The sequence below is a fragment of the Antechinus flavipes genome, chromosome 2 (assembly GCF_016432865.1).
Source record: "Antechinus flavipes isolate AdamAnt ecotype Samford, QLD, Australia chromosome 2, AdamAnt_v2, whole genome shotgun sequence".
In the NCBI taxonomy this organism is placed as follows: Eukaryota; Metazoa; Chordata; class Mammalia; order Dasyuromorphia; family Dasyuridae; genus Antechinus; species Antechinus flavipes.
This window is the reverse complement of record NC_067399.1, coordinates 582,262,532-582,289,592: the sequence shown is the minus strand read 5'-3', so window position 1 is coordinate 582,289,592 and position 27,061 is coordinate 582,262,532. Positions and strand designations below refer to the sequence as shown.

The following is a 27,061-nucleotide window of genomic DNA, read 5'->3' as shown; positions in this document are numbered from 1 at the left end:
TATCTTCATATACTAATTGATAATGGGCTTAAAATGCTGGAAGTTTCATATTTCTTAGCTTCAATAGGAAAAAAACCAAATAATAGAAAAACAAAAGGAAAATTTGGCAATTATTTTTGTTGCATTCATTCAATCCTTGTAGTCTGTTAATCTGTACAACTCAAGTTCCCTAATGAACTTTCTAACACCATAATTAACATTTGTCTCTCTTCTAGATAAACTAAATTAACTAGGTAAATGCTAACTTTCCCCATCACTTTTGCATATGGAAAGCATTTAATAAGTACCATAAGAAAGTATCATATAGTGGATAAAATATAGAGCTTGAAGATAAGATGAATGGGGTTTAAAATCCTGACTCTGACTCTTAGCTAGAGGTATGATTATTTTGCCAGTCACTTAACCTGAGACTTAAGTATCTCCCAGAGACATTAAGTGATAAACAAATTTGTGAGGATTAAATGACTATGTCTATACCAAATGTATGTGAAGTGTTTTGTGATCCATAAAGTCTCTACAAATGACAATTATTATTACCCATTGTATACATTGCATCACATGAGGCTCCCAGCATCCTGTGCTGTTCTTAGTACTCAATGTTAAGTTTTTGCCATGGAATCTATTAGGCATGTCTGAGATTGCTTCCCTTTTCTTCACAGGATCTTCTTCCACCAGAGGACGGAGCCAGACTCGAGGTGAGCTAAAATTGTTGGATTCAATTTCACGATTAAATAAGCTCCTAATTTGTGCCTAGTCTTTTTCAAGGAAATTTTGAGTATGCAAAAGAAAAGTAAGGCACAATCCCTCCCTTTAAGAAATTTACAGTCTTCTGGTTATCTTTTTTTTCTTTTGTGTGTTTTCTTTCATGATATGTTGGGGTTTAATAATAATTCAGCAAATATTGTGAAACGGGCTTTGGACAAATAGCAAAAATTCAGATGTAAAAGGTTTGTTCTGCCTTGGATAATCTTAAGATTCAATTCGCTTCAAGAAACATTGGTTTAGCAATATTTGCAATGCCTTCTGTGGGTGCTAAAAGATATAAGAAAAAACTAACTATAGGATCTCCCTTCAAAAAACTTAGAATCCTAGTTGCTGCATTGCACTCCAAACTAGATTTATTCTTCTACATAGAATTCCCTTTTTTAACAGTAAGATATGTAAATGTGAACTGTGATTATTCTTATTCCCAGATATCTGCTTTAATCGTATTTTCATGCTTCAGATGATGAAAAATACTCCCTTTTTTCCCCAATTAGTCAGATAAGAACTCTTTATGGTAATTTATCAATCTCTCCACCTCCAAGGGAACATAGCCTTTAAATCAGCTAGAGAAAACTGCTCTTGACAAGCAGCACAAAAATAATGATAGTAATATGATCCTTTTCAGGATTTAGATAAGGAGCAGCATAGTATAGTAAACAGAGTGCTGGGGAATCCTGGTTTTGAGACTTATCAGTTGTATGATCTCATGCAAATCATTTTACCTTGTAACTCAGTTTCCTCATCTGTAAAATGGAGATAATATCTATTATTATCACAGAATTATTGTGAATTTCAGATTGTATAAAGCACCTTGCAAAGTTCAAAGCACGTGATATAAACATACTTATCATTTAACAAAGCTAGAGTACACCATTGACTCTCCAGATGTTCTCCAAAGACCTGAGAGAAATTTGTTGTAGAGTTTCAGTTATCATTAATAATCCAAACAAGTGAGGTTTGTAGAGTCCAAAAGTTTAGATAGATGCTCTAGATATCTAAATTTCCCAAATGTAATGAGCCTATTGATAACAAGTTGGAAATACTACAAGAAATTATATAGCTTTGTTTCCATGCTGTTTCTAGGCAAAGACAGTTACATGAACAACCCTGTTTTGGGGATTCTCTAACACATAGGATGCTCAGGAGGCAGAAGAGTATGATCTTCTCCAAATCCTAAAAATCTTGTCTTCAATCTTTTTCAAATAGGGTCCTTATTGATCCCTTGTCCCAGAGTTGGTTTGCCCATTGAAAATTTTGGTTGAGAGTAGCCACGTGACTTATGGGCATCTTCTGAACATCCTGGATATCTGTGAATGTCAAGAACTTTGTAAATTATTTGCCTTTAATAGCCCTTTATGTTCATGCTAGGTGGGAAATTGTACTTCCTAGAGCATCATTTTCCTTGCAGGACCAGATTCATCATATTCCTTTTCTTCATGGTCTTCTCCTTTTCTTCTGTTTTGCAGAGAGTGAAATTCGTGTTCGCCTGCAAAGTGCTTCCCCATCTACCAGATGTGAGTTGTTTATCTTCTTACTGAGAGAGAACAAGACAGTAAAGAATAGAGAAAGAGAAAAGAAGAAATAGAGAGGATGAGAATGAGAGAACATGAAAGAGAACAAGAGATAAGAGAGTGAGAGAAGAGAGACAGAGAAAAAGATAGAGTGAGAGAGGAAAGAAAAAAAGAATAAAAGAGAAGAGATGGGGAACAAAAGAATGAAAGAGTAAAGAGAATGAGAGAGAGAGGAAAAATGGGATGAGAGAGAATAAAGAGAAAGAGAAAGAAAGAATGAGAAAGAGAGAATGAGAAAATGAGAGAAAACCTAGGATACTTGGGCCTGTACTTCTTGGACAGTTTCTTGATCATCATCAAATAAGCTCAGGAGATATTACAATACTGAGAGTACATTAATAAAGGAAGTTTACTTACTGGATGCTACATACATCAGTGAACCCACAAATCTGGCCCTAATCCACCAAATAAGTGCTCAAAACAGAGCTCAGAGGACATTCCAAAAACATTCCTGGGAATCCCCAAGTGCCTTCCTCTCAAACAATTGACATATAATAAATATTCCCTATGGCAATTGAGGTTAAAGAAGAATTTAAGGACTAATTTCTGGATTCTCCGCCAGGGACAGAATTGGATGATGTGAAACGTTTGCTCAAGGGAAGCCGATCAGCCAGTGCAAGTCCCACTCGGAACTCCTCCAACACACTTCCCATCCCCAAGAAAGCCACTGTGGAAACCAAGATGGTGACCGAGAGCTCTCAGTCAGGTAAGTACCAGAGAAGTGGAGGTGGAAGGGCTTTCAGAAAAGAAGCAGGTTTATCTAACCCCTGGAAAACTCTCTGGGCCTTGATGAGCACCGTGCACCTTCTTTTTTCTGCGATTTTCAAAAAATTCAGGCTGTGTTCTTGGTAAACATGTTTAGTCAAACAAACCCCCTAGATTTCTGGCCAATCTACTAATACCTAAAGATTTCATCTCTTGAAAGACTTATCCACCAGACTCCCTCATCACAGACTACCATGGACAAAATTAGGTTTGCTTTTCTTTTGACACCATGATGTACTGGGCATGTGGGAACAGCTCTAGTTTTTAAGAAAGAAGTCAGACTGCCAAGGGGAACTAGTAGGAAGCACATTAAATACATGTCAGGACTTACAGGGGAAGCTGCTATTAATTAAGTCCCACTTATTTTGAAAGATTACTCTTGTCTATGATTCTCTAAAAGTAATTTATCAGGCAAATCATAGACAGCAATACTTCAAATGAGGGTAAGGGTAGGAGAGGAGGAAGAGAGAAAAGCAAAGAAAGGGAGAGGAAGGCAAAGCAAGGGAAGAGAAGAGAAGGAAAGAGACTTATTTAAACTAAAGATTTATTTAAGCAATCTCAGATTAGCAAACATTTGTTAAATGCTTATTTTTGGAGAGGCAATGAGGTAAAATAGGGAAAAGGGTCAGGAAAAGATTCAAGTTCTTCCACAGACACATCTTGACTTTGTGACAATGGCCAAGTTATTTAACCTTTGCCTCAGACTGATCTTTAATGCTAAAAGTTACAGATGAAGGAGCACTCAAAACAAAAATTCCTCACAATAATGAAATCTTGGGTCTAAATCAATGATTTTTGATCAGGAATCAATGATTTCATTTTATAAAAATATATTTTGCTAACTATATTTCAATATAATTGTTTCCTTTGCAAACCTATATATTTTATGTGTTTAAAAACATTATTCTCAAAGTAGGTCCATGGCACAAAAACGATTAGGAACCCTTGCTCTAAACAAAAACAAACAAACAAACAAAAAAAAAAACAACAAAAAATTCTCAAAACACTCTGTTAGGTACTAGAAAATGAAAAACATCTATGGAAGAGTTTTAGGAGGTAAATTTTGCTTCTTTTAATACTGACGTGTGTTTCACTGTGTTTTTGCTGTGTGCTTCAGTATCAGGCACTTATGACACGACTATCGTGGATGCTAACCTCCCCTCCTACATGTGGTCCTCCACCTTGCCTGCGGGTTCATCCATGGGAGCTTATCACAACAACATGACAGCCCAGAGTTCTTCCCTTCTCAATACAAATGCTTATTCAACAGGATCAGGTACAGTAATAATACATATTCTCATCTACCATCTTCTAAGGTTTCTTTTATTTTGAAGACTTATTGACTCCTGAGCCATTTGCCACATTTCAGCAAAATTTTCCCAAGTCCCTCAATCTGATAATAGGCCTGTTTGATATTTCCAAAGAAATTTAGTTCCTGCACATGGGTGAATTTCAATTTAAGAAGTCCTCATTGAGGACCCATTACATTGCTACTAAGCACAGGAAAAGATCTTGGAGGAGAGATACATCTGAATGAAAACTAAACAAAGAGACTGGTTGACACCTCATATACTTCCGAACTTTCTGATCTGAGTCAAACAAATCCCCTAGCCTCGTTGCCTTGTCTGTGAAATGGGCATGCTAATACTTTACCTGCCTCACAGGGAACTGGATGGGCTGTCTTTTCCAGGTCTGTAGCTATGTCCCAAAGCAAGATACCAGACAAAACTTTAACTCAGATTTTTAAGCATAGCATCTGGTTCTTACTGTGTTTTTGTTTTTGTTTTTTGAGGAAAAAAATCCCAAGTATTATTTACTCCTGTTCTTTTATGATGAGAGGCTTACAGATTAATGGAATTGTAGTCCATCTGGGGAGAATTGGAAAAGGCCTTAGAAGTCAACTCATCCAATCCCTCAATCCCCTACCTGAAGCAACAGAATTTCCTCCCGGGGGGGCAGCTAGGGGGCGCAGTGGATAGAGCACCAGCCCTGAAGTCAGGAGGACCCGAGTTCAAATCTGGTCTCAGTCACTAACACTTCCTAGCTGTGTGACCCTGGGCAAGTCACTTAACCCCAATTGCTTCAGCTAAACAAAACACAACCTTCCTCCCTGCAAATATTGTTGATAAAGATCATCCAACCTCTGCTATCATTGATCCCATTTTATAGATGAGGCAAGTGAATTTTCCCCTTGGCTCCTCTAAGACTTGACACCTGACCCACACTGATCAACTAATAATCTTAATCATTGCCTCTTCTTTCAGTGTTTGGTGTTCCCAACAATATGGCTTCCTGCTCACCTACTCTCCACCCTGGGCTCAGCACCTGCTCCTCAGGTCAGTGCTCATTCTTTTCTTACTATGACTTTTAGAAGCAAAATGCTCAACATAAGTGAAACCTCCTTGTCAGGGATCTATCAGTGGTTCCCAGAAAGTAGCCCGTTTCTTCTTGACCCAGGCGCACTCTCCCTCTCTCTCTCTTTCTCTCTCTCTCTCTGTCTGTCTCTGTCTCTTTCTGTCTCTCTCTGTCCCTGTCTCTCTCTCTCTGTCTCTGTCTCTCTCTCTGTCTCTGTCTCTCTGTCTCTCTCTGTCTCTGTCTCTCTCTCTGTCTCTTTCTGTCTCTGTCTCTCTGTCTCTCTCTCTGTCTCTTTCTGTCTCTGTCTCTCTGTCTCTCCCTCTGTCTCTGTCTCTCTATCTCTGTCTCTCTGTCTCTCCCTCTGTCTCTCTGTCTCTCTCTGTCTCTGTCTCTCTGTCTCTCCCTCTGTCTCTGTCTCTCTGTCTCTCCCTCTGTCTCTGTCTCTCTGTCTCTCTCTCTGTCTCTGTCTCTCCCTCTGTCTCTCTCTGTCTCTGTCTCTCTCTTTGTTTCTCTCTCTCACTCTCACACACACACACAACACACACACACACACACACACACACACACACATTTCTACCCTGTTAATTAACTTCTCGGTGCTCACTAGAAAAAGGAGGGCATTGGATCAGATGGCCTCTAAAGTCTCTGCCAGCTCCAAGTCTGTGTTCTTATGATCCCCAAGCAGAAGCAGGCTCCCTTTCAGTCTGTCCCTCATCCATTGACCCTAACCTAAGTCTGGGAGGAAGATATAAAGGAAATATGAAGACACAGGGGGAGCTGCTCCCAAGAAGGTGAGGAGGGGTTTAAAGAGAAACCAGGTCTCCAATTCTAGCTAGTCAAAGCTTGTTTTCTATCAGAGTTCATTGTTGTGAAAGAATCAGTTTCTGAAGATCCTCACTTGGGGAAAAAATATTCAAGGCTACCTCTGCATTACCTTCCACTGGCAGGTAGTACAGTGTTAGAGGGAAGAGAGATGGTCCTGGAGTCAGAGGAGCATCCTGTCATGTATTATTCATTCAAGCTTGGGTCTTAGTTTCCTCATTTGCAAAATGAGATTAGACTAGATGGCTTTAACTCTTTTTTGTGCTATTTTTTCCAATTACACGTAAAGAGAGTTTTCTCCATTCATTTTTGTAAGATTCCAAGTTCCAAATTTTTCTCCCTCCCTTCCTCCCTTCCTCTTTCCCCAAGGCAGTAAACAATCTGACATAGGCTATACATGCACAATCATGTTAAACATATTTCCACATTAAGTGACTTTTACTCTTGAGTTCAATAAAGGGACAATAAAATCACACAAATCCCTTTCCTTCCAAACTGGTTTGTTCTCCTCCTACCTGTCAGCCATCTGCTAATTTTTATCACATCCTTCTCTGATTCTCCACCCATCCTCCCAGGAGGCAGGATGAAACAAAGATCCCCCCTCACTGCACCTCTCCTTGACTTGCCCTTCTAAATTCCTTTCGCAGTGTTTGGTGTCCAGAACAACTTGGCTCCCAGCTCCTCCGCTCTGGCCCACGGAACCACCACCACCACCACTTCTACAGGTTAGTTGTCCTTCCAATGGGGCTCAGTTGGAGGAGATCCAGCCCCTACAGAACGTGCACAGGTGTCCCAGCTTCAGTACCTTCGCCGACAGGCCCATATGCCACTGAAATTTCTCCAACTCAATAAACACTGAACCTGAAAGCAATGGAGTAAACACTTCTGAGGGTGCTCCCTGAGCATATGCAAGGATATGTGCAAGGAGCTCGGAAAAGGGTTCTGTGCAAAGCAGAACTGGCGGCCCTCGGGTGCCTAACAGCCCAGCTTGAATTTGCCCTGTAAATTCCCAGGTAAACAAGTCAGACCAGAGTTCTCTTCACCCCAGGAGCCTTACTTAATCACTGGCCAAAATCAAAAAGTCTTTATTTGTGGAACACTAATTACATACCCAGCCCTTTACTGGACACTCTGGGAGATACAGAAAAGCAGGGAAATAAATCCTGCGCTCAGAGAGTTTACCAAGACTCAGAGGTATGAAGCAAATAAAAATAAGAATACAAGAGGGCACATGATTAATGTTATACTGTGGATTATAAGAGATCTCTTGCTATATGAGTTCAGAGAAGTGGTACGTTTATCAGAGGGGAGGGGAGTAGTCAGAGAAGGCTTCATGGAGGAAGAGCCTGAATACACAGGCTTTAGCCCAATCCCATAACAACTACACGTGTTTGAGAAATTGATTTCTTCATATACTTTTTCCTCCAGCGAGATTGTTTTATGCCAGTCTCTCTGCTGGGTTTTACTCAGGTACAGGTGGACTTGAATAGCCACCTGCATGCACACTGATCTCCTTTATTCTGGTTCATCTTTTATAGTGTACGGTGTAAAGAAAAACACAACCCAGTCCCCTGCTGTTGTAAGCACAGGTGTGAGCACTTCTGCAGGTGAGTGTGCCAAAAGCCAGATTTGTCCTGGGAGAAAATGATTCTACTCGAGTAGAAGGAAATAACTCTCTCAGTCCCTAACCTAATTACATTTAAGTTGAGTAGAAAACAGGTTATTGTGCATATAGTGCTAATATTGGAATCAGAAAGATTTGGATTCAAACACAATTTCTGAATTACACAAGCGAATCTCTCAGTTTTTCTCAGTCTTAGTTACCTCATCCATAAAATGAGAATGAAATGCCTGCAGTACAAACCTGGGCAGGTCATTTAACCTCTCAGTGACCCCATATAGCTCTAAGAAAATAAACTGCAGACCAATAAGCAATCTGCATTGGCAGGAAAAATTTCCTTACTAGGGAACTCCTACACTGACAAGATCGTAAATTTGGACAAAAAAAGGAAAAACAAAAATGTACTTACCTCATTGGGATGCCCAACTTACAAACTTTAGAGTATTTTTTTATATTGTCAACCAATAAATTGGTATGTTCTGAAGGCTATCGTTGCATAGCACCCTGAAAACATATTGACATACGTTGGACTACCAGCCATCTGGGGGAGGGGGTGGGGGCAAGAAGGAAAAATTTGGAACAGAAGGCTTTGCAACTGTCAAAGCTGAAAAATTACCCATGCATATGTTTTGTAAATAAAAAGATATAATTTTTAAAAAGAAAAAAATATTGACATACTAAGTATATATATATGAGGAAATTGATCTTCTCTCTGCTAAGTGGAAGTCGTGCTTTAGAAAAAACAGGGCTAAGGCCCATTCTAAAGGGTCACCCTGGCTCCCCTAAACTCACTTGTCAGCCTTCAGGCACTCACAGATCCTGCCTGCCTAACCCTGGCCTCCCTGCTTTGGGGGGCTGGGCTCTAACATGGCAGAGGCCTTCTCAAGACTCAGGTGTCTATCTCAGGAGTCTAAGGCGGGGGTGGAGCAGACATGGATCAGGAGGTGTTCAACCTCACCATCTATGTGGCAACCTTTACCTGCCTCAGTACCTGCCTACAAGGGGCTATTTCCATATAGTCCTGAACCAGGTCCGCCTGAATGGGGGAATCTTTCATCATTTGTCCAGTAGGTAGAGGCCCTAAATCTTGGGAGGTAGGCAGCTCCCTGGTGTAGCTGACTGAGCTAATTGATGTCCAGGCTGTCCCTGGGTTCCCTAAAAGTGCCTTTGGTTTTCTAAGTGACTTATTATTGATCAGCTATAAATAAAGTGCTTTGCATGATATAACTTTCTGTTATTATTATTATTGTTGTTGTTAATGTTGTTCATATCAATGTTATTATTCCCAGGTACTCATAAGCTGATATCTTTTCCCCCTCTATCATTCTTGCCCTTCACTTCCACCTTCCTCCTTTCCTATTTTCTAACATTCATCTCTTTTCCCATTCTATTTTTCTCTTTTTTAGTTTCTCTTTCTCTACCTCCCCCATACCTCTAAGAGAAATATAAACTCCTTTCTTTTGTATTTAACTTTCTTCACCATCTGACCCCTTCCTGTCATCCTGGACTTCCTGCCCATCATTCCCTCACACTTACTCTATATTCCAGCCATACTGGCACTCTTCCTTTTCTTCACACAAGAAACTCCATCTCTTATCTCCATTTCTGTCTATTAGTTGACCAGAAGACTATTACTCCTCACTTACTCCTCTTAAAACCCTGGTTCCTTCAAGGCTTCAAGAGCCCACTTTTCTCATTGGGTCCTCAGCTGTTCGTGCCTTCCTTTTAAAAGTTATCTTGCATCCACTTTGTGTGTCTCTGATATGAGCACATATATATGTTGTCCCCTGTGTAAAGCCTGGCGCATCGTGGTTGTTGATTCATCAATCTCTCTTCTTCCTTCCCTTCATCTTCACCCACATCTACCCCTTTTCCAGTAGGTACCACCGGTTCCTACAGCGACGATCTGCTACGCAAGGACTGCAAGTTCTTGCTGCTGGAGAAAGACAATGCCCCAGCCAAGAAAGAGATGGAGTTGCTTATCATGACCAAGGACAGCGGGAAGGTCTTCACTGCTTCCACCACCGGGCTCAGTACAAGTAAGTGCAGACCACTTGAGGATGTCATTTAGGGAAGAAATGGGACAAGTCATCAGGAACATGGGGATCCCAAAGGTACAGACTGTTGTGGGACACTCTAATAATAAAGCTGCCTTGATCCCATTCAACAGAAAAGTGTCAGCTTGGAAGGAGTCATGAGGTCTAATTTAAATGCAAAACTGGATAAAAGAAAGATTAAAATTTGAACTATTGTTCCCAGCATGGCCAGCTGTCAAAAGAGTGACTGTGGCTCTCCAAAGAAGCTGTGTGACATAATGGATGTCATGGAGCCGGGTGACCTGGATTCAGTTCCTTCCCACACACATGCTGACTGTGTGACTCTGGGGGAAATTCTTTAACCTCTCTGAACCTCATTTTCTTCATCTTTAAAATGAGAATAATAATAGCAACACAGCACAGGGTTATTGTGGAGATCAAATAAACCCATGTATATAACATGTTTTTCAAACTTAAAGTGTTTGAATAACTCAGATATGAGCTATTATTATTTCCATCCTTTTCAAATAAGAGCATTTCTTTTTCATGTACCTGTCATATAATAATATTGGCATCTGTTGATTAACAAAAAATATAATGCAAAGATACTATGAATTCAGTAACATTTTCAAATAAATTTATATTTTGTTCATCAAATAGCATCAATATACATTTGAAAAATAGCAACATCTATTTATACACACACATACATATACATGTTATCTGAGTGTATATATATATGTATCATATATGTATAATTATACACACATAAATGTGTGAGAGTGTGATCTAGCAGAAATAGTACCAAACTGGGAGTTACAAAGACTTAAATCCTGCCTCTGGCCCTATTAACTGTGTAACCCTGCAAAGTTTTCCTAGCCTCAGGCACTTTTTTAAGACTATAAATTAGAAACAGATTCTATTCAGTGTAAAGTCTTTTTACTGATAAAATGTAGAGCAAATATAGAACTATTAGGCTTAGAAATACTAAGTTCTGAGTTTGAATATTAACTCTGTCTCTTCTATTCCTGAGACCCTGGCCAGTGCTTCCAACAAGGCTCAAGGATTTACATAAATCAGAGCCTGACTGCTATCTTCATAATGAACTAAGTTTCCTGAACTGTCAAAAATCACAGGTACTCCAGATATTCCTGTATTTAATGTTCACTGTTATCTTTCTTCAGCTTCATTCTCAGAAGACACTTTGAAGAAAGACAAGCAAGCAATCTCATCCTCCTATGCGTCTGACTCCTGTGTCAAGTCTGAAGCTAACGGTAAGAATAGACATGTTTTATGTTTTAACATGTATAACATATATTGGATTGATTGCCTCTGGAGGAGGGGGTGAGAGGAAGGAGGGAAAAATCTGAAACACAATATGAAAGGGTCAATATTGAAAAATTATCCATGTACATGTTTTGAAAATAAAAAGCTTTAAAAAAATTTTTTTAAAGAATAGATATGTTTGCTGGCCATCATTATTTGGTTCAGATGGCATTCTACCTCTTTGCCACCAACCCACTTTTGCTGTTGTATAATAAGAAGCACATTTTCTCCCTCTTATCCGGTCTGGAATAGTCTGATCATTTTCTTTGTTTGTTGTTTTTCTTTTTAATTTCTTACTGAGATCATTTAATTTTATACCATTTTTATTTCCAAATCTTTTCCTCTTCCCTCCTCACCCAGGTAATCATCCATTATAACAAAATACAAAAGAAAGAGAAAGGAAAAAACAATTTGACAAAGCCAATGAACATTTCAAATTGAGTAACAATATATGCCATGTTCCATACTCATAGCCCCCATCTCTGAAAAAAGGGCAGGGTCATCACTAATTTTCAAACCTGATACCAAAACACATTTTCCACTGGTAAATTTCACAGTATCAAAATGCTTTCCATTTTGTGTCTATTTGGATATTAAGTTTCTGCATGTGTAAGTTGTTCAATGTACATACTCTATGTAGAGAGAAAATATGAAATAGTGGACAGAGGTCAGCCTTAGCATAAATTGGGGCCTGACTTCAAGTCCTGGTCTGACTCATACTAGTAACCTCTCAGGACATGTGTGTAGCTCTATAAGACTAAGTTCCACCCAATCCCTCTATTTTTGTCTGCCCGCATTTTTTATTTCCTTCACAGGCTAATTGTACACTATTTCAAAATCCGATTCTTCTTGTGCAGCAAAATAACTGTGTGGACATGTATACCCCTGTTATATTTAATATATACTTTAAAAAAAAGACTAAGTTCCAGAAGAGTTTCCAACTTGAATTGTGCAAGAAGTTTTCACCTCAAGATTTCTCCCACATTGAAGAAACCCCAAACCAAGAAAGGAGGGGAAAAAAATCTCCATACAATAAAATGTCCCCAAGTTGCCTCAATTATAGGAATTGGCCATATGGTACTGAAAAGTCTAAGTTAAAAACATTTCAAGAAAAGCATAGTGTAGCTTCTTTCAATAGCTATAACAGCACTGCTGATGGGACCAAGGAAGAAGATTTGAACTATAAGTCTTAGAACAATTATTTTAGCCAATATATTAACATCATTTGCAATTTTCATCTTATGAGTTCAAGTACTGTTGTTTAAAATAGTATTAAAGAAATGTGTGAACTTTTATATATGGATGAAGCCTAAACATTCCTCTTTTTTACATTGTACATTTTACATTTTATATCAATTTATTCATTGATTTAGCAAAGCCCTTATATAAAGGTAGATGAACTAACCCATCTCATTCAGATTTTTGTAAATTCCAAGGTCCAATTTCCAAGACCAATGGACCAACTGTATATACATCTGTTTATATTTGTGCCCCATGAGCTTTTTTTCAGTTTTGGGAGAAAATTAAACAACAGACTCTTGGTGTTTTTTTTTTTTTTTTTCATTTTAGGAGGCCTGAAGGTCGCATCCACCAAGGACAAAGCCACGTACGCAGGTAAGGGAGATCATCTTTCATGTCCATCCCTCATGGTCCATGATAATGGGGAGGAACATTTGACAGCTAAGAGACTTTGAACATTCTGAAAATGACAAGGGATTTTTAAGTAGTTACTTGAACAAAGACATAGATTTAAATGGAGACTCCTCTCCAGATCGCAGAGTTAAGCCTGGGGGAGGTGATGCTGAGAGGTGAAGACAGGTATTGACCAGGTTGGAGTAGCAGAGAAAGTTTGGTCTAATCTGTGTCTCGTCAGAGGCACTCCCTGACAGCCCTCCCATATGAAACTCAGTCCCTTCTAAGAAAAAAAATCATATCGTAACTCATGGATCTAACTTTCAGGTACCCTGTGGGCCTTAAAGAACTTTCTGGTATGGATTTTGAAATAGCAATATCTAAAGTGTGTAGAATGTAAGCTCTGAGAGAGCAGGCACTTTCTTTTTGATTTTGTTTTCCTCCTCCCCGGTGTCTAACACGTTTCTATTTTCCATATAGGCGTGTAAGAAATGTTTGTTGAAATGAATTTATTCAGAGGCCATGTGTGATTAATAGTTAAATATGGAAGACCTGGGTATTATTCCTGTCTCAGTCATTTAGTGTAGAGAGGGAGAGAATAAGCCCTAATTTAGCACCTACTCTGTGCCAGGCTAAGCTCTTTATAATCACATGATTCTCACCAGGTACAATTTTTAGCACTCCTTTTCTATTTGTAGAAAACTAAGGCAGACAGAGGTAAACTGACTTGCCCAGGATCACACACAGCTGCTATAAGTCTAAGTAAGATTTGTGCCATAGTCCTCCTGACTCCTGGTAGCCTCTAGCACAAGCTCCTGTAACCAGTCCTTCTGGCTGGGACCTGGCTGGGGCCAAGGGGCTTGAGTCGCTAAAGACTCAGAGTTGTATTTCTTCCTAGATTGAGAAAGAAGCATTCTGACCCTACACAGGGTGTATACTCTACACCCTATATTCCCAATCTTATATTCCTACTATTACAAGTTTTCTCTCTGAAAAATATCACACCAATACATCTTAAAACAGTTCAGAAATTCTCTGAATATCTCTCTGTCCTTCCTTCCTTCCATCCACCTTGTTGCATTTTCTTTTGAAAAATGGACAATCAGTCACTTAAAGCAGGACTTCTTAATTCTCCAGTCACAATCCTTTTTTGCCTGAGAAATTTTTACATGACCCCAGGCATTTGATTATATAAAAAAGGTATAAAAACAAAACATTTGCTGATAATAAATTATAATTTTATGACCTCCAGTAGTTTAAGAAGCTGGAATTTAGAGGTTTAAAAATAGAATGTTAGCAACCTGTATTTATACCTTCTGAATCCAATTCTCCCTGTGCAACAAGAAAACTGTTCGGTTCTGCACACATATATTATATCTAGGATATACTGTAACCCATTCAACATATAAAGGACTCTTGCCATCTGGGGGAGGGGGTGGAGGGAGGGAGGGGAAAAATCGGAACAGAAGTGAATGCAAGGGATAATGCTGTAAAAAATTACCCTGGCATGGGTTCTATCAATAAAAAGTTATTAAAAAATTAAAAAAAAATGTTAGCAACCTGGATTCACCAGGCCTACATCCTTCTCTTCCCTAGAAATCCAAGGGGACGACCGTGGTTTCGGTGGTACAGGAGGAGGAGGAGGAGGCGGCGGCGGCGGGGGAGTAGGATTTGGGGCTGCCCCTGCCTGGTGTCCCTGTGGCTCCTGCTGTAGCTGGTGGAAGTGGCTACTGGGCCTGCTCCTGGCCTGGCTGTTACTTCTTGGATTGCTTTTCGGACTCATTGCTTTGGGTAAGAGAGACAACAGCAAAATGTTCCAGAATCTGTTAGGAGCAAGAAGACCCCACCCTGGGAAAAGTTATATGTATGTGTATGTGTGTATATATATGTTTGTGTGCATGTATACGCATATACACATGTGTGTATACATACATATATCTGTGTATTTATACACAAAAGACATCAAACTAAAACCCCAAAGACGTGAAATCTTAGGACTGGGAAGGACCTTGTTGTACAAGATGTCTGACTCTTTGTGACCAGACTGTGTGGGGGGTTTTATTGGCAAAGATATCAGAATGGTGTGCCGGTTATTTCTCCAGTGGATAAAGGCACACAGCGGTTAAGCAGCTTGCCCAGAGTCACACAGCCGATGAGTATCTAAGGCCACGTCTGAATTCAGGTCTTCCTGCCTCCAGCCCAATGCTATTCACTGAGTCTCCCAGCTGCCTCTGGAAGGACTTTAGGGGCTGCACAAAGTGATGTGGTGAATTAGTGCTAGAGCAGAAGTCGGGAAAACTCATCTCTGTGAGTCCAACTCCAACCTCCAATACTCACTAGCTGCCTGACCCTGGGCACATCACTTAATTCTGCCTTAGTTCCTTCATCTGTAAAATGAACTGCAGAAGGAAATGGTAAACCACTCCCGTGTCTTTTCCAAAAAGTTCCCCAGATGGGGTCAGGATAAGCCAGACATGAGCTTAAAACAAATGAACAAGAGTAATAATAGAGCAGCAGCAATAATAACAGTAGTAAGTAAAATCAAGCATTTTCAGTCCTTCAAAAAAAAATGCTTCCATTTCCATGATCTCACTGAACCCTTTGAATGTGACAGGACCAGTATTACATCCATTTATCAGTGAAGGAGACTGAGCCACAGGGTAATACTCGTTCTCTAAATCCAGTCCCGGATTTCCATCTCAGTCCCCCTTCCATGATTCGTTTCCTCCTGGTCTGGTATAATCCGTCTCAGCTAACATGCAGGAGCCACCCCAAGCCTGGAGATTCACTGTCCAGCGCCCCTGCCACTGTGGCCGAAGTCTCCAGGACCTCAGGACCACGTTTGGGCCTTGCTCAGAATAGAATTCTTAGCGGTAAAAGTTTGTCCCGAGATCACTTGTTTAATAATAATAGCTGACTTGCGTTGCTATGGGACACTTCAAACAGGCTTGAGCTAAATTTATGTTCACAAGAAGTAAGCTTGCTGTGATTCTCACTTCCTGTCCATCTCCTGTGCAGCGGAGGAGGTGAGGAAGCTGAGAGCTCGTGTGGATGACCTGGAGAAGATCAACACGAGCATGTTTAAACACGAAGACCGGATCAGCAAAGACCGAAGCTACGCTGTCTCTCACGTTGGCGGGGGGACCGGGGAGCTGGACAGCCACAACCAGGAGGCTCTCTGGGCTTTTGTGAAAAGCAGGCTGCTGCTGGAACAGGAAAAAGGTGAGAAGATCTGGTGGGAAACCTAACACGGGTGGGAGTCAAGACCCTCAGAGCCAAATAGGAACCTCCCTAAGAACTGGGGTCTCAGACCTTAGGGTTGGCAATGAAGAACCATTGGTTCCTCATGCTATTCTCTGGAAACCTTGAAGGAAGTACAATCATTATCCCCACTGTAGCATCCTTGGGCAAAGCCCCATTTGCCCTGTGCTAGTTATGATTCTATTTAATCAATCAATAATATTTTTATGCCATCTACTATGTTTGAGGTACTCTTCTGGATATTAGGGATATCAAAATAAAAATGAAAAAATCCCTGTCCTCAAGGATCTTACATTCTATTGGGTGGTAATTTATGACTATAAATGATTATATCTATACCCACATTATCTCATTTAAACTACACATTGGTAGGAAATATTTATAGAGAAGGAAAATAAGACAAGCAAGGGGATTTGTTCAAGATTATATATCTCATTAGTGATAGCCTCCAACTAAATCCCAGATCTAAGCTTGTGGTCTTTCCATTATATTCCAATGTTCCTTTTTATTCTAGGGCTAATAAAATAGAAAAAGATGGGATATTAACTCAAGCTTTATTTTCTATTTTAGGAAATCTTCGAGGAAACCCTGGACCAAAAGGTTTTACAAACAAATTATTTCCTCTTGACTCTTGTTTCTGGGAAAATGTTACCTGGGATTGATTCTTGATTATTTGAATGGCCTGGGAAAGATTTTTTTTTAATTTTCCCCAGTTTCTCCTCCTTTCTTAACCCCCTTTCCTCTTCTTTACTCTTTTTTTCCATTTCTTTTCTCATTTCAGATCTCAGTTTGGAGAGCAGGACAGTTTAAATACATCTACATTAAGGGAAACTATGTTATATAATCTAAACTATTAGGGCTGGAAGGACTGGATAATCTAGGCCCTTTGTTTTACAACTAATAAAGACCCAGGTTGTAATCCAAGTTACCCATTGATCAATGGTTCAGTTGGGACTAGAATTAAAATCTCTTCATTTTAAAATCAGATTTTTATACCTAAGAGATTTGATATTAGCATACTAAAAAGAGAGTGACTATCTTTTTGTCACTCTAATGTGACCTAATCTCAGAATGCTGATTTTCTGTCTTTTAGGTGATATGGGAATACAAGGTCCAAAAGGTGAGTGAGAGAATTTCATCTGCTTTCATAGGAATTGATGGCTTTATAAGTCTTAGGAAATTTATATAGTGCTACCCTCATTTATTGTCATTCAAAATTACCTAAGATCTTCTGAAAGACAGGATATATTGATTTAAATCTTCAGGTTTTGGTGTTATTATTGAAATTCCTTCCCACAAAAAGTTTTTTGTGTACATGAGTTATATTGATTGAAATTTACCATATAAGAAATTCAAATATTGTAGTATTTTATAAAAATAGTTTTAACCTCTTGAATCTCTCAGAAAGGATCTCAGGGATCTCCAAGTTCCCAGACCACTTTCAGGCACCTATTAGATTAAGCCATTGTTGGCAACTATTGGCCTTGAAACTTGGAGCAGGGGAGAAATTGGGAAGAAGGAAGAAATGAAAAACTGCAGTCTGCTATCTCTAAGCAGTCCTTGACTTTAGTCCTTTTTCAGGATCCTGAGTCATCCCCAGATTGAGGACAATGAGGTGGAAATTTTCTGCTTTCCAGGGCCTTCATTATGGATGCTGGTTCCCCTTGAAATTATGGCCTCTGGAGGGCTGCACCTAAGATCTCATTAAGAAATTCTAGTTAGAAATGTAGAGGGAAAAGTGTTTCAATGAGGCTCAGAACACTTTCTGTTTCCCTTGTAAGGAAATCTGAGCCTTAATCCTCAGCTAATACTTTCTTTTTTTTCTCTCTGCTTTTATAGGAGACCGAGGGCTTATTGGAGTTCCAGGTGTGTAAACAATGGTCCCCTTCCTGCCAAACCTCAGTAATGTTATGTCTGGGATTTTGCCCTGCTCAATCCCAGCTTCTATCCACTAGTGGAACAAATAGGGAGATAATCATTCTTGTGTATCCACAGGTGTCCCAGGGATTATGGGCCATCCAGGCCCAGAAGGACCAAAGGGACAGAAAGGCAGTGTGGGTAAGAACTGATTTTCTTTTCTTCCCATTGTACCCTATAAAAGCTTTTGTCCTAATGATAAAAACAATTTGATATATAGAATGTTTTAAAGTTTTACAAAGCATTTTAGATACATTACCTCATTTGAGCCTCACAAAAAATTTGTGAGGTAAGTACAAATATTATCCCCATTTTATAGATGAAGAAACCAAGCCTCAGAGAGATTAATTAACTTGCTAGGGTCACACAGCTAGCTAAGTTTTGGAGACAGAGTTGGACCTAGGTCTCAATTTGAGTTCACAGTGTGAAAACTAATGCAATCTTGGACTTAGCCCAAATGGAAAAGGTTTAGTTTCCAGGAATAAGGAGAAACGCCCTCATCAGCCCTCATTTACAATGCTTCTTACATTAAGAAGTAAACTGATCAACTTGAGAACTCCCATAGGAGAACAGTGAGAATGGTAAAGGGAGTTGTGTCAAATGAGGTTCAACTGAAGAAATCGGGGGTGTGAAGCCTAGAGAAGAGTAGACTCAAGAGGAACATAATAGCTCTTGCCCGGATCTGAACAAATGTGATGTGGAAGAGGGATCTGATTTGTTCTGCTTGGCTCCAGAGGGCAGAATCAGAAGCACGAAGAGAAGTTGCAAAGACCCAAATTAGGCCGAGTGTCAGGGAAACAAAAATGAAAAACAGAACAAAACTTCGTAACAAGCCGAGCGATGCAAAAACGGAATAAACTACATCAAGAAGTGGGGGTGTCCCCTTCCTTGGAGGTCTTCCAACCAAAGGCCAAAGTCTATAATTAGTGACTTCAAGAACAGCATCCTTGTTAGTAGTTTTATGACTGAGCATTCTTGTTGTTTGTAGGGGAACCTGGCCTGGAGGGAATCAAAGGTCAGAGAGGACAAGAAGGTCCATCAGGGCCTCGTGGTGAACCAGGACCCCCTGGGTCTGGAGAGAAAGGAGACAGAGGTAAGAGAAGGCCTTTCTACCCCGCGAAGGTTGAGGATGCAGTGGTGCAGCTAGAGTGGGATTCACCCTTCCCTACCCCTCCAATCAGACTCAGATCCAATTCCAAAACATTCTCTTCTGCTCCAGCCCCATAAAGAGAGGTCTCTGGGAGGGGAATAAAGGGGAAAGAGGTAACAAGATTTTTGTGAAGGAGAAAAGGGCTAAGGTAGTATGTGGAAAAGCTGGGCAAGAGCGTGACCCGGGAGTCAGAAAGCAGATACAATTCTTGGAATGTGTCTGGGGGATGCAAAAGCAGCTCATTGGGCTTCCAGGAACATAAAACTAGCGCTGGAGTATTTCAGTATTTCTTTATTAAAAGCAAACCTACCCATGAACTATGAGGCTTTTCCATTTGGGGGAAAATAGAAATTCTGTAGAAATCTCCACGAATTGGAGTTAGTCATCTGACAATATCTCCAACCTTGCTTGACTAGGAATTTCTTGAAAGCAGAGACCATCTATATGCACAGTACCTGGAATGTAGTAGACACTTAATAAATACTGAATGATGGAAGGATTGAAAATAGGAAAAAAAAACAAAAACAAATACTTAAAAACTTCCTGGCTGCTGTGCCTCAGAGGTCTAGGGCTGTGAGGAGAATTCGGTAGTGTTTCTCCTATGATGGGGTTATGGGGACAGAGGGAAGTGTTTCAGGACCATATCCTGCCTTGGGGAATGATCAATCTGCTGCTCCTTCCTTTAAGGACTCCAGACTTCAATCACAAATGTTTCATAGTTTGAAGGGAAGGAGGTAGTTTGAAAACTTTGATTTTGAGGGTTCTTCCTTTTCTTCTGGGTAGGGGAAAGAGATATAGCAAAAAAAAAAAAAAAAAAAAAAAGGAGCTTTGAGTATACAGGCTCAGCTTCCAACTAATAATATCTAACAAGTAATTGCTTTAAGGTTGGCAAAGAATTTTACATGTTATGTTATTTGGTCCTTATAATATATTGCCCTTCAAAAACTTCGAATAACTGAATCTACCTTCCTGAGGGATTCTGAGAAGTAGAAATGTTTTTTCTAAATGATAGAATTAAATTAAGGGAAAAATCAAGGTTAAAAAAAAATCATCAAGGCATTCACCTGGTTAATTTATTCCTCAGGTGTTCCTGGTAATCCAGGTCCTCACGGCCCCCCTGGTGTCCCTGGATCTGTTGGTCCCAAAGGTAAGCATAGGATCTCTGATTTTGTCTGAATTATCTAGTGAGACAGCAGTGTTCAGGGAATAATGCAGCAGGGCTCCTGTGGCATTATGATCAATCTGTAGGGACCAGAGCAGTAATGCTGAGACCTGTGGGCAGGAAAGAATTAGCCACTTAGAATTCTACCAGAATGGGATAAGAAGTAGCAATAGTTGTCTTTTGGATCTAATGATTATAAAGGTTTTGTCAGATATTTTCCTTGTCTTTGTCTAGACTACAATAGAAGTAGCGGTCTAGAAGGAACCTTAGAGATTATTTAGTTCAATTACCTTGTTTTCTAAAGGAAAAAACTGAGGGCCAGAGAAGGGAAGCCCCTAGCCCAAAATGACACAACCGAGATCTTTCCTTATCAATCTACATGAGGCTCTCTGATCCTGTGGATGTCACGGCAAAGCATCCAGGAAATGAGTGAGGGTAAAACAAGCCCATGCTGACTATGGGACACATACTAGCTTTAATTGGTTGTCCAGGTAAATCAAAAGGGCTTAGGCTCCATTTGCAGATAAAGTGATAGAGAAGGGGTACAGCTCTATGTTACCTCTCTTTTTCTTCCTCCTGTCTCCTGAACCTGAATTGTTCTGTCTCCAGTATATGAGATAAGAGATAATCTCCATTCATTCAACCATTTGTTCATTCAGTTTGTGCTATCCCAGAGCAACTTGCTCAAACAGGCTCCTTCTCTAGAGCAGAAAAGGAATTCACCTTCATATCCTGTTGTCTTTGGAAGTTTGAAGAATTTGGCCTTTGTGGGACACAGAAGTGTGTGAATGTACACACACACACACACACACACACACACACACACACACACACAAAACCAAACCATCAAGCAGTGGAAGCCTTCCTCCAAAGCCCCCGTGGGTTTCTTGTGGCAACTGAGGCCCAAATGAGGGTCCAGTTTCTTGTTAACAACCATCTCCCTCTTTTTCCCAGGTTCCATGGGTGCCCCAGGACCTCAGGGTCCCTCAGGTGAGTGCTCCTCTCTTTGACTTCTTTTTGTTTCTAAACAACAAAAAGCAAGCCTTAGGCAAAAGAAACTGAATTAATGAAGAGAAGAAAAAATACTTAAAACACACATAAAACAAGGCATTGATAGCATTGACTTGGCTTTTAGATCACATTTACCCTTTTTTTTTGTTTTCGTTTTTTTGCCTTGGGCTATTTTTGTGAGTCCTAACTGTTTAAATCCCTCTTTCCATTCTGAGTTGTCCTTTTTTCACTGAAAGTCTAGAATATTTCATATATGATTTGCTTCCATAAATCTTCAACTATGAAAACTATTCATCTATTCAGCTGAACAAATAAATGTTCCTTTATACAGTGTCCCAAAAGACTTAATGCTAATTTTTAAGCTCCTTAATTTAGCTTAAAATGTTCTGTAACATTTAGGGAAATCTATACAATGCTTTTTAATACTTTTTTTCTTTTTTTTTTGCTGAGGCAATTGGGGTCAAGCAACTTACCCAGGGTCGCACGGCTAGGAAATGTTAAGTGTCTGAGGCCAGATTTGAACTCAGATACTTCTGACTTCAGGGCCTAATTCTTTATCTAGATCCAGACCATTAACCATGAGAATCTCTCAAGGGTCTGTCCTGGGTTCTCTTCCCAACTCCCTCCATACTAACTCACTTTGTGATATTATCAGCTCCCATAGGTTCAATTATCATCCCTATATGGATGATTCTCAGATTTAAAGATACAACCCTAACCTTCCTGACTCAGTAACCCATATCACCAGCTGCCTTCTGGACCATCTCAAATGAAGTTTTTTAGGCATTTCAAATTGGAGGTGTCTAAAACATTGTTCCCTTCTTCCAAAGTTCCCAGTTACTACTACTATGGAGAGCACCATCATCCTCCCAGTCACCCATGCTCCCAACCACAGGGTCATCCTCCGTCCTTTCTCCCACTTACTCCACTCAGCCAACTGATTTCCGTCGTGTAACTGTCCGGTTTTCTCTGGCTCTACAGGTCCTTCTGGTATCCAAGGCTTCAGAGGAGAAGCTGGTCTCCCTGGTGCCAAAGGTAAGTTGGTAAGGGATTATGGAAGGGAGAGGTCAGACTAGTGAAGCTATTCATTAAGCCTAGAATTAAGCACTCTTATATCTAATAGGAAATACACTATTACATTCAGAAAACATGGGTTCAAATTCTGATTTTGCCGCTTTATATAACTATAACTATAATATAATAATAATATATAATATAATGTGTATTATAATATATTATAACTATAATATAATAATAATAATAATAATAATAACTAAACATGTCCTCTTTGGGACTTAGTTTCATCATACAAGGGGTTAAACAAGACGGCTCCCCAGTCCCTGAGAGCTTTAAATTTTTTTGATCCTATGAGTATGGGTTGGTGGAGATTATCAGCCAGTCAGGTAGGATATGAGTGGGTCCTACAGGGAATTAAGAGGTGAGGTTCAGGTGGAGGTAGAGGCGCCAATCCACCTTCTCAGCAGTCCTATCAGTGCTAAAGTGTTTTTTCCTTCTGTAGGTGAGAGAGGACCAATGGGACCCCCAGGACCCAAAGGTAGGTTGCTCTATGATCCATGTGGCTCCTTGTATATTGTAGGAAATACGCCATCCTCCCAACACTGGTATAATGAATTGTTACCCAACCTGGAGTCCAGCTTGGAGAAGTTTTTGAAGTCTGGGGGATTAGGGAGAGAATAAAATGTGACTAGCAAATGCTCACCTGATCCCTTTATGATCATGGCGCCCATATGGAGACAGAGGGTCAGGATTAGAAACCATCTGTAGTCAGGGGCTGGCTGTGGCCCAGGTTGGGGGGGGGGGCACGGGGTTTGAGGCTAGGGTTAGTAGTTAGTTTGTAGTCATGATAAAGGGTCAGTCTCCTTATCAATTTAGAGTCCAGTTAAAGGTAAACGAATGGCTGAGGTTACGAGACCAGGGATAAGGATCAATGTTTCCTCGGAGCTAGTTGTCAGTTTTGAGGGATGGGTTAAGGGACCATCTGCAGCTAGCATTAGTGTTCAGTGAGTGACCAGTTTAGAGGACAATTTCTCTCTGAGAAGCTCATAGATCAGCAAGAGACCAAAGCTACAGCTGTCACTGAATTAGTTTCTTACTGTCTGCCCCAAAGTCCCAGAATGTGGCTCTGAAAGTGCTAGAAGTTGTCCCTGCCCTGAACATTAAATGAGGTTTACTATCTGATGGAATTTCCTTCTACAAAAGACTAACTCTTCTTTATGTTCATTTTAGGGGATCCGGGCGAGAAAGGATCTCGAGGTCTCACAGGTCAGTGCCGTCTGGCAAATGAGCTCGCTTCCATAAACCTTAAACCCCTACTAGACTAGACGGGTTCTATTGGGCTGTTAGGTAGTACAGCCCTGGAGTCAGGAAGTCCTGAATTAAAATCTGATCTCAGACTCATATTAAGATATATGACCCCAGACAAGTCGGTTAATCCTGTTTGCCACATGAACTGGAGAAGGAAATGGCAAACCACTCCAGTATCTTTGCCAAGAGAATACCAAACAGAGTCACAAAAGACTAGGACATGACAGAAACAAGTGAACAGCAGGAAATTTCTAATTTTGCTGTCACACCCAAAGTCCTTAGCAAGCAAACCGAGACAGTAGTTCCCCGAGGATCAGATCGTGTTGACCGAGTATGTGAGGTTTCTGCTATCACAATACCATTCAAGGGATAGATAAGTCAAAGAGGGAGGCAGAGAGCAGGGAGACAATCCTTGGGGGTGGAATTTCCCTGTCTCCGTGGCTCCTTGCTGATGACCTCACCTATCTAAGAGTCAGTCCAGGGGTTCCCCCCCACAAGCTCCCACCCCCCAGCTCCACAACCACCCGCTCCAGGGGCATTCCTCCGAGAGCACACCCCATTCACTCTGAATACATCTCTATACATTTGATGTTGCTCCCTCCATGGAAGGTGTGAGCTCTTCAGGGCAGAGGCCGTGCATTTGCCTTTGTTGTATTCACATAATAAATGCTTGGTACCTGACCTGCAGTGCTGTGAGTGTCAGCTGTGGAGACTCAGCTCTGCCAGTCATTGCCTCTCAGTGACTTTTATCTTGCAGTGTCTTTGATTAAAAACGAAGAGGAATAGTGTCTGCCTTGTCTATCAATGGCCTTTCTTGACTTCTGAGGAGCTAAAGCTCACTAATGGGCACTAGAGGATCAGGATGAAGCCCAATTCTCAGGAGGACCAAGCAGGCTCTATTTGACATCCTCAGTCTCCCTTAGGGACAGCAAAGTGCATGATCCTCCAGCTGAGCAGCCCCAGAAATATCTGACCAAATTCTCTCCTCTACGTTGTGAATTTTCACTGTAGGAGAACCTGGCTTAAGAGGTCTTCCTGGTGCAACCGGTGAACCTGGGGCTAAAGGAGCAGTGGGTGAGTGTTAAGAGAGATGCAGTATTTCTCCCCAATGTCTATGTCTGCACAACTGTGCACACCTGCATATGTGTGTGCATGAATACAGAGTTTCCTGCTTATGATTCTTTAATGAACTTCAGCTCTTTAATCTCTGATCTCCCTTTCTGAATGTCCTGGTTCCAAGTTAAAGATGGTTTATTTTTAACTGTCTCAAGAGTCTGTTTTCTCATGAACCAGAACTCAGGATACTGGTGATGCTCCTGGGGGGCTTCTCATAGCACATCACTGGGCCCGAGGGGATAAGGTCAGGAGTCTTCTGTGCAGCGATTGCCCCTTACATCCACTGAGATCTGATCTCTGAACTCTCTGATTCTGGAAGAAAAAGGAAAAGATAGAGCAACCTTGGAATTCTTTATGAGAAAGGGTCCCTGAGTTACCATCACCAGCTTCCCCAGCTTTAATCTTTTCCATTACATTTCCGATCTCTCCTGATTGGCCAAGGGAGCAGGAAGGGAGCCAAGAACTTGGGACATAAGTAACATTCAATTGCAGACCCTGCTGGTACTTTGAGGGGGATGAATGATAAAAAGACCAAGGAGGAAAAAGATATAGAATATTCATTCATACAAAAAACAACTACTGAGGGCATACCAGCAGTGTACTCAGTTTTATTGAGGAAGCTGTGAAGGCCAACAAGATGTGGCTCCTGCCTTTAAGGAGTTCACAGTGTAACAGCAGAGATCAGACACACAAATAAATAGAATTCACACAAAGCTGTGATAAACATCTTAAGAGGGAGAGTCCCATAAGAGTTCAGAAAATAGTTCACATTGGACTCAAGTCAATGTGTATTAATTAATCACTTTGTATGTGCCATGATTCTTCTTAACGATTGCAAGGGAGTGAAATTGTTGACCCCAGAAGCTCTTAAAGATCATGGAGCAAGTTGAAGAAGCCTCGTGATTTAGGAAAATCCACAAGATCCTTAAAGTATCAAAGGATTGACTGTGCATTAGACCAGGTTCCAGAATGCATGGAATACTGAGAACAGGCTGGGAAAATGGACCACAGAGCAAGACTGTGGGGGGAAATGGATGAGGAAGGACCACGGAAAGCTTCATGGGGAAGTAGCTTATGAGCCAGTGCTTGGAGGAAAGATAGAATTTTGATGGACAAAGAGAGGGAGGGAGAGGCAAAAAAAAAAAAAAAAAAAAAAAAAAAGACAAAGAGAAAGAATACCATGAGGTATTTTACAGAAGTGAGAAAGGTCAACCTGTGTTTTAGAAATAGTGACCAGTCCATTTTTACCAAAATGTAAAATGAAACCAAGTAAGAAACCAAGGTGGAAAGATAAGTTGAAGCTAAATTCAGAAGGACTTCAATGGACAGTCTAAGAAATGTGTGCTTTTTTTTTGGAGCTGACAATGGAGAGCCACTGATAGCTGTTTTACATGGGATGGTATAAAGTCAGAGTATTGGGGGACAATTTTCCTCCAAGAAGATGGGAGAGGAGTGAAGAGAATCTTTCTGTATCCATTTGATTGTCTATAAAAGGTCTACAGGGACACTTGGACTAGATGTGCGGCTGCATTGCTATTTTTTCCTGAAACACTGCTGCCAAGTATTCTTCCTGGTCCCTTTAGGGATAGTTAAAGGAAGGAGTCAAGTGAGATATCTCTGGAATTAACATAGACTTTGGTTGATTTGAACAGGTCCAGCTGGTCCAGATGGACACCAAGGCCCAAGAGGTGGGTTACTTTCTTTCACTACTTTCCTCCCCCAAAACCTCACATTTACCTTTAGATACGCCAGGCTAAAATACACAAATCCATTACTAACAAACAGTGCCTGGGTGAAATATGTCTAGGGGAGCATTATACTTGGTGTCCAAAATTGTTTCTTGTCTTCCATTCACCATCTTGAAAATCTAATCCAATGCAATCCTATGCAATGTCATGAGCTCAGAGCTGATTGTCACTTGGTAGGAACAGAATGGTCACCCTGCCTTTTTTTTTTTTTTAAGGAAAAACATTTATAAACTGACCATCTGATCTCTCTAGGTGAACAAGGTATTACAGGGATGCCTGGAATCCGTGGCCCACCAGGACCAGCAGGAGAAGGAGGAAAACCAGGTAATAGAGCAGATTTAAGTGGCTGCTTCTGGTACTATGTTTGGGATCAATTCCCCTTTTTCGTACCCTGACTTAGAAGAATGCCTAAGGAGAGTGTTGAATCTGGACCTCCATGGTTCATGATATTTGGGGAAACATATATGTGTAACACAAA

At 40.5% G+C, this 27,061-nt stretch overlaps 1 protein-coding gene across 2 annotated transcripts in view; it reads left to right on the top strand.

Moving 5' to 3' along the window:
• The window catches only part of COL17A1 (collagen type XVII alpha 1 chain), a 60,445-nt gene that overhangs the window by 15,017 nt on the left and 18,367 nt on the right, over positions 1–27,061 (top strand). Inside the window, exons 7-31 of one of the 2 annotated variants that reach the window (XM_051981352.1) lie at positions 660–695; positions 2,232–2,279; positions 2,899–3,042; positions 4,219–4,377; positions 5,366–5,437; positions 6,926–7,003; positions 7,817–7,885; positions 9,780–9,938; positions 11,120–11,209; positions 12,831–12,875; positions 14,490–14,684; positions 15,912–16,115; positions 16,725–16,754; positions 17,248–17,274; positions 17,994–18,020; positions 18,150–18,212; positions 19,060–19,164; positions 20,306–20,368; positions 21,338–21,373; positions 22,376–22,429; positions 22,914–22,949; positions 23,642–23,677; positions 24,731–24,793; positions 26,488–26,523; positions 26,836–26,907. In XM_051981352.1, coding sequence (XP_051837312.1) covers positions 660–695; positions 2,232–2,279; positions 2,899–3,042; positions 4,219–4,377; positions 5,366–5,437; positions 6,926–7,003; positions 7,817–7,885; positions 9,780–9,938; positions 11,120–11,209; positions 12,831–12,875; positions 14,490–14,684; positions 15,912–16,115; positions 16,725–16,754; positions 17,248–17,274; positions 17,994–18,020; positions 18,150–18,212; positions 19,060–19,164; positions 20,306–20,368; positions 21,338–21,373; positions 22,376–22,429; positions 22,914–22,949; positions 23,642–23,677; positions 24,731–24,793; positions 26,488–26,523; positions 26,836–26,907 — 1,947 coding nt within the window. Of the gene's footprint in view, positions 1–659; positions 696–2,231; positions 2,280–2,898; positions 3,043–4,218; positions 4,378–5,365; positions 5,438–6,925; positions 7,004–7,816; positions 7,886–9,776; positions 9,939–11,119; positions 11,210–12,830; positions 12,876–14,489; positions 14,685–15,911; positions 16,116–16,724; positions 16,755–17,247; positions 17,275–17,993; positions 18,021–18,149; positions 18,213–19,059; positions 19,165–20,305; positions 20,369–21,337; positions 21,374–22,375; positions 22,430–22,913; positions 22,950–23,641; positions 23,678–24,730; positions 24,794–26,487; positions 26,524–26,835; positions 26,908–27,061 lie in introns of both variants that reach the window. The other variant, XM_051981350.1, reaches the window with a different exon arrangement.